The 7,860-nt window shown below is 39.9% G+C and overlaps 1 protein-coding gene and 1 pseudogene across 2 annotated transcripts in view; both read left to right on the forward strand.

Moving 5' to 3' along the window:
- Window positions 1-1,664: 1,664 nt before the first annotated feature.
- The window catches only part of LOC307006128 (leukocyte elastase inhibitor-like), an 8,938-nt gene continuing 2,742 nt past the window's right edge, over window positions 1,665-7,860 (forward strand). Inside the window, exon 1 of the mRNA XM_079626774.1 lies at window positions 1,665-1,877. Within this exon, the coding sequence (XP_079482900.1) occupies window positions 1,710-1,877 (168 nt within the window). The 5' untranslated portion in view covers window positions 1,665-1,709. The remainder of the gene's footprint in view (window positions 1,878-7,860) is intronic.
- On the forward strand, window positions 3,947-6,899 carry LOC307005457 (leukocyte elastase inhibitor-like; annotated as a pseudogene). Its single transcript, XR_013800708.1, has 6 exons — window positions 3,947-4,120; window positions 4,300-4,440; window positions 4,527-4,644; window positions 4,855-4,996; window positions 5,091-5,258; window positions 5,370-6,899. The product of XR_013800708.1 is annotated as a leukocyte elastase inhibitor-like (transcript).

Genomic DNA, 7,860 nt, shown 5'->3' on the forward strand with positions numbered 1-7,860 from the left:
GTCTTAACGTTATGTGGTGTTTGTTTGCCTGCCTTCTGTTTGAGATCCCTTTAGAGTTTATTAAAGACTGTTTGTACCTGAATCTTCATCTTCCCGTGTATTCCTGCAACAAACCGTTACACCAACCGTTAGTTTAAACAGATAATTGTTTGTTTTACTTGCGTTTCCACAATATCCCCAATTAACTCCTGTCATACAGCAGGCTCAGTCAGGCTGAGTGGCAAAAGGGTATTAACGTAATTTACGTCACTATACCTTACACTCTAAAAAATGCTGGGTTGTTTCAACCCAATTTTGGGTGAAATATGGACAAACTCAAACGTTGGGTTAAAAATGTAATGTAAAAATGTAACCCAACGGCTGGGTTTGTCCATATTTTACCCAAAATTGGGTTGAAACAACCCAGCATTTTTTAGAGTGTACCAAAGATCCAGTGATTCATGGATATTGACGTGCAACCAGGAATCGTGTTTCCTGATATGAGGAATATGAGCCTGATTTCAATGCCAGGAAAATACATAAAGCAAATTTGCCTGTGAACGCTTTATACAGTATAATGACAATATAGGTAGGTCTAAATCCGGGTGATCATCACTCATATCAATGTTACAGTATATATATCGTCATATCGTCCAGTCCTAAAACTTGTATAGTTTGCAGTGTTTATTTAAAAACATCCAATTATGTAGAATATATGGTAAATATTTAATTGATGATTAACAATACAATGTATATGGTATGATTTTACCCCAAAAATCAACATATTGACACAAAATGACAACTGCAAATCCATGTTGCGCTGCCTGGAGTCCAGTTGTTTCTGTGAATTGCAGCGATCCATTTGATTCTCTTTGCTGTAGCTGTAGACCAGGGTTCCTCAAACTTAGTCCTGGAGGACCACTGTCCTGCAGAGTTTAGCTCCAACACTGATCAAGCACACCTGAACAAGCTAATCAATGTCTTCAGTATCACTAGAAACTCACAGCTAGGTGTGTTTGATCAGGGTTGGAGCTAAACTGTGCAGGACAGTGGTCCTCCAGGACTAAGTTTGAGGAACCCTGCTTTAGACAGTCTGTATAAATATACCTCAGATTTATTTATCAAATCTATTTGTACAGTCAATCTCAAAGCTCTTACCCATTTTACATGTGTTGTGTGTGTTTTTCCATGGCCTTCATGCTGAAAACCAATGCTGCTACTTAGTCCTTTGCCCGTCAGTGGGCATAACCGCAGTCACTCCGGCCGGCAGTGACGTCACACACACATATCCTCTCATTCCCTCCTCTCAGGGTTGAGTAACCCGAGACGTTTTACAGAAGGGCTGGATTTGTTTTAGAGGATGGGCTGTGTAGGGCTGGACAACGTTTATAAGAATGACACTTAGTGACTCAGCAGATCATTCGTTCACCTCCGACAGAAGAGGAAACTTCATCGTTCCTGCTGAATACTGAATAGTGCTTTAATAGAACAGATTTGTACATTACAGTTCTGTATGTGTAATGATGAAAATGATGCAAAAACTACTGTTCTAATTTTAACAATTTTAACTGCTGTGAGAGAAAAAGCATGGATTTACTGTTTCTTAGACAAGCATGTGATGTTGTTTATGTTTACATAGGAAATGACAACTGACCTGAGCAATGCTGTTTTGGGGATTTCACATTGTTATGCTGATCATATCTCTCTCTTCTGCTTTCTAGCTTGTGAAAATGGAGCATTTGTCTGCTGCAAACACACAGTTCTCCCTCGACCTGTTCAAGAAGATCAGCGAAGGAAACGCATCAGGAAATGTGTTCTACTCTCCTGTCAGCATCTCCTCGGCTCTGGCCATGGTGACGCTCGGTGCAAGAGGAAACACAGCGGCTCAGATGACTAAGGTGATCTCACACAATATACTTTTAAAAAAGGGTGATGGGAAAGTAGTCTGAGACAGAGGGACCAGGAAGTGAAAAAAAATTATGAACTTCACCTGGTTGACCGGTTCTACAGCATATGGAAACTATCTGACTAAACATGTCAGGTTTCAGATGACCGCTTAATACTGGAGAAATTAAGAGCGGAGTATAATTACTCCATAATAAAAAAATAAAAAGTATTTCTTTAAACCAGTGCTTCTCAAATTGGCAACATTACTGGGTACAGACACAGGCCTATAGTAATCACTGGCCTAAACATTTGTCCTAAAGACTGAATATTAACATGTGTGCCATCAGCACTAGCAACATGTGGCAACATCCCTTATACAACACTGAGAAACAAAATTGTAGGGAAAAATCCTTAGCCCTTCCAAAATCGTATGCGATGCGGTAGCAGCTCTGTGTTGCAAGCACCAATTCGGTTCGTTTTTTGTTTTCTATAGACAGTACTCACAAAGGTATAACGATAAAGATTAACTTAAAAACTGTATGTATGTAAAACTGCTTTCACTAACAGGAAATTATTTCCTGAATGAGATCTAATCTGTTGCTGCGTCTGAAATCGCACACTGTCTGAGTATGTATACATTTGAATGAGTTTACTTTGCAGGCATTAAAGGAACACTTCACCCATTTGCATTAGACTTTGTATCTTTAGAAACCCAGTCACATTTTCGAATGGTCATGGTTTATTCCCTTATTTTCCCCTGAGATGGGAGAAATAAGGATTTAAGTGTTCCACTTCCTGCTTTTTATGACGCAAAAATCGTCAATTTGCGTCATAAAAAGCAGGAAGTCAAATTTCTTTGAATAAGGGTAAGACTACAAACACTAGCTAATCATTTATCCAGTAGAAGGCGCTGTTCCGCATATTTTCAACCCGCCCATAGAGGGATCTCACTCACAGAATGTACATATAGTGTCAGCCATTCTTTATTTGGAAGCTAAGCTAGCAGTTTCTTATTCTGTGGAGAAAGCTGAGTAGTAGCGGTGACCATCCTCTTTTTCCCGGACATGTCCGGCCGTCGAGATCGTCCAAAATGTCCGGGATTCGGCTTTTGCTTTCTGCAGTCGCATTCATAGTTTACATGCACACCTTTTGTTTCAATCTAACTGAATTCATTCCGATTGGTGAATCTGAATGTAGTGTTTACATGAACGCTAAACAAGTGATCGTTTGATGTGCGTTTTAACATTGCTAGGAAAATACCCGCTCCTCCGTGAGAGATACGAGACCGGTGCGTCTCACAGGCGCCGGCGCCACTCATCAGTAATCACGCCACCAGGCTCGCATCGTCCTCCGCGGCCGTCAGTCTCGTTCCTGCTCGCCAGAGTAAACATGAGGAATGGCGACTGAAGAACGCAAAAGCCGACATTTTGGGCGACATCAAAATACTGGGCAGACTCACGGAGACTCACTAGTAGCATAGCCTTGTTGTTTACTGCGATCTCTTACCGGTAGGCGTGGCCTCCTAGGGCAGCGAAGCAAGTGCCTTCTGGGAGTTGTTGTCTTTCATCCCCATAAGCCAAAAATACATTTTCTGGCTTTTCTCAGTCTAGAAGGCTCCAAATTCAAAAATAATTTCACATTTCTTCTACATAAATGGCCCATTTTAAATACACATTCATCTTTCCAGAGGTGAAGTGTTCCTTTAAAGTGTGTTATATGAAGTATGAATGTAATCCGGACGTACTACATCCAGTAATACATCAGTTGCATTGCTAAACTGCCATTCATAAATCCTCTCCTGTGGCCTCATGGGATAGTAAAGTGACAGAATCTCACCGGAAGTAGTAGATCATCTGGGACTTTTCGCATACTGTGTTTCAAAACCTGTGCATAGGCTACTATACTTTTGGCGTAGGGAAGCATTCGATTTCGGACGCACCGCGTGTAATTTGAGTTCCAGGCATGGCATAAACAGTAAAGTGCCAGCAATTAATCTCTCTTTCCACTCATTTAATTATCAAAGTCCTGAGGGCCAAAATCAACAAATAATGTGTCTGACATCATCAGTTCTTCATTGTCTTTTCTAGTACATTTTAAACTATTCTGATGAGCATTTGAGTTGTGCAGTGTCAATATATGTTGAAGTTATCTTTATTAATTCTGCCATAACAATGCTGTGTAGGTCCTGGGCTTTAACAATGAACCACCAATGATGCAGCAAACCCAGAAACCTCAGACACCTGCTGAACTCAAGGTTTCGTATGAATATTTACATCAAACACTAACCCAGTTAACAGGGAACGTTTTCAGGACTTTAGCTAACATTCTGTCAAGGTTCTGTTGCATGAACAGCTGTATTTACTGTAGAGATGCATGTATCCTTTGGGTTCGTCTGATTCAACTGATTAAATCTGATATTGTTGATGCAAACAGAAATCTCCAGAGGAAACAACTGAGGACCAAATTCATTCCAGCTTCAACAAGTTCATGAGTGAGCTGAACAAACCAGGAGTCCCGTATGCGCTGAGTCTTGCCAACCGCCTCTACGGAGAGCAATCCTACCAGTTTGTTGAGGTAAGACTCGGTTTATTCACTGGAGGTTCTGGAAATGTGCTCAGTTCTAATATCACTTCCACCTCAATCGGTTTGCTATATTACAGAAATTCCTCAATGATGCAAAAAGCTACTATGAAGGTGGACTGGAGAAGGTGGACTTCAAGAACAAATCAGAGGCTGCTCGTGTCGACATCAACAAATGGGTGGAGAGAAAAACACAAGGTGAAATCCAGCATAAACTTATTCTCAATTTGAAACTTATTCTACACTCTTACAAAAGTTTGTAATGATTTTTACAGCACTTTAGATTCAGCAAAATTGTCTTTTCATGGGCCATGTTTGGCTTAATGGGTTCTTGAGTTGAGCTAAAAATATCAAACCCAACCAGTTGAAATCAATGCTCAAAGTGAACAATATCCATTTGAATTTTAGAGAAGATCAAGGACTTGGTGCCACAGGGAGCCATCGATGAGATGACGAGACTGGTTTTGGTGAACGCCATCTACTTCAAGGGAAACTGGGAGGATAAATTCCCAAAGGAAGCACCAGAGATGGGCAGTTTAAGCTGAACAAGGTGGGATTTCATGCTCTTTTAAAAAATATTTTAGCAGTCATGATGAATTCTGAGGGGTTATTACTTATAATGTGTTTCCATTTATGTTTGGCAGAATCAAACTAAACCAGTGAAGATAATGTATCAAGAGGCGAAGTTTCTTCTGGTCTTCATCCCAGAGATCAACAGTCAGGTTCTGGAGCTGCCGTATGTCGGGAAGAATCTCAGTATGTTGATCATCCTTCCTAAAGAGATGGAAGACGACACCACTGGCCTTCAGAAGGTGATTTGAATGCTTAATTAGCCAGCCGTGACCAGTCAGATGTTTACTTGTGGAGCAGTTTTCATTTGACTATTTTAACTATTCATCTGACATGTCTCTCTCATTATCCAGCTTGAAAAGGCACTGACCTACGAGAAGCTCATGGAGTGGACCAATCCAGAAGTCATGCATCAACAAGAGGTTCAAGTATCTCTGCCCAGATTCAAGATGGAGGAAACCTACGACATGAAGAGTCTTCTGATCAGCATGGGAATGGAGAATGTTTTTTGACCCGCTGAAGGTGAATCTTTCGGGCATGTCCTCCAACAACGACCTGGTGGTGTCGAAGGTGATCCATAAAGCCTTTGTTGAAGTCAACGAGGAAGGAACCGAAGCGGCTGCAGCCACCGGTGTCGTCATGAAGCTTAGGCGTAAAACTTTCCCGCAGGTCTTCAATGCAGACCATCCTTTCCTTTTCTTCATCCGACACAATCCAACCAAGAGCATTTTGTTTAACGGACGCTTCTGCTCTCCATGAGTGAGTCCTGCTGCATGAGACGCTTCCAGCTAGTTTAGGTGATGATCTGTAAAATGAGGGTGCGTAGAGCGCCAGCGTGGTTGAAGGAATATGATTTACAGTGAAGTGAAATTGTACATGCATGTAAAAAAAAAACATGCATCTTGTCTTGGTTGGTTATGTTGTGAGCTTGTGAACAGTTATAATTGCTTAAATACATAAAACTGTGCATTAGAATTAGTAAAACAATGTCAGTTGCATTGGTTAAGTTGTTGTAAGTAATATATGACATATATGTCCCTATATCGCTAGTGACGACGTCATATATGCTAAATATAAGACAATATATTGCTATCACATACATATCTCTACATATATGTTGATATAGGTTTTTAACATATATAAATTTGACATATTCAATGAGTATATTGACATATATTAATATGATGTATATGATTATTATTTATATAATACTGTATGTTTTGACCATATATGTCACCGATATGTTTAATTTATATATGCCAAACTATTTAACTATTTATTTCAAGTAAAAAATACTTTAACTATTTATTTCAAGATCAAGCCTACATATCCACATTTCATTTCAATTATACCAGCCTGTTCTCACCCAAATGCGTCTCTATAGCACGCAGTGTGTTTATCGTGCAATTTATACGCGAAAATGAGTTTTTACGTGGATATGATACGCAGTGTTTTGCGCGTGCATATGATACGCACTTAATTTTGTGATATACACACGCACCCCACACCACTAATCCTACCCAAGCGTATAATACACATGCACCCTACCCCACCCTAAACCCAACCATGTGCTATCCATGCGTATACTATGCACGTAAAAACTCATTTTCGCGTATATATTACACGATAAACACACTGCGTGCTATATAGACGCATTTGGGTGAGATCGGGTTGATTATACATACATAAAATATATGGGCTGGTTTTATATGTCATCTGTTCCATTTTCTAATAGGTTTTATATATGGGCATATATATGGGTATATATATTTTATATATGTGGATATATTTCATATATGTACATATATTACATTTCGGTATGGGAAGGTTAAGTAACCGTACACAGTAATGTTACGTAGTTTTGTTACCATAAAAGAGGAACTTGTTCTAAACACTAATCTGTGATGTGAAGAGTCTTTTAAGAAAGAGGGGATGTGGTGTTCATAGTTAACCACAAAGTGGAAGTGCAATGCTTAAGTGTTGAGGTGCTGCTGAGGAAGAGGGAATAAGAGAAGTGATGGTGTAAAAAGTGCTCCCCTCTTCAGGTTGAACGGTGGCTACTGCAGTTGAATTTTCCTATTGGAAGTTGTGGGGCCCTGTGACGTAAGAGCTGCTGACAGAGAATGCTATACTATACATGTGACACGCAGTGCAAGTGACAATAACAGCTGAGGTGACGTGACGGCTAAAAGACAGATAAACGGCTAGTAGTGACAGCAGCGGCATTCCACCTGTCACTCAAGTGGCCACGCCCTTAATTATGCAGAACTTTAAGGCCTAATATAATTTAAACGGATGAGTTATAAAAACAAATCACCCCCCCTCCCAGTTGTCCCTCACAATTAGCTTTATAGACCAAAACCACTTTTTGTTCCAGGCTATAAAAAAAAATCATGGGATAATTTACTCTCTTTTGCAGCCTGTCTCTAGCGGCCAGTCAATGAATTGCAGTTTAAGTCACTTCCGTGTTGGTTTCAAGAGAGAGACAGGAAGGAGACAGGAAGGTCTAACAGGTCTAATAGAACAGATTTGTACACTTCAGTTATATATGTGTAACGGTGAAAATTATGCAAACTGTTAAACTACTGTTCTGACTTTGACAAAACTGATTGTCATTTGAGAGATAAAGCACTAATTGACTGTTTCTTTCTTTATAGAAAATGACAACTGAACTGAGCAATGCTGTGTTTGGGATTTAATTATTTTCACATTGTTATGCTGATCATATCTCTCTCTCCTACTTTCTAGCTTGTGAAAATGGAGCATTTGTCTGCTGCAAACACAGTTCTCCCTCGACCTGTTCAAGAAGATCAGCGAAGGAAACGCATCAGGAAATGTGTTCTA

The sequence above is a fragment of the Phoxinus phoxinus genome (genome assembly GCF_949152265.1).
Source record: "Phoxinus phoxinus genome assembly, chromosome: 10".
NCBI classification, from domain to species: Eukaryota; Metazoa; Chordata; class Actinopteri; order Cypriniformes; family Leuciscidae; genus Phoxinus; species Phoxinus phoxinus.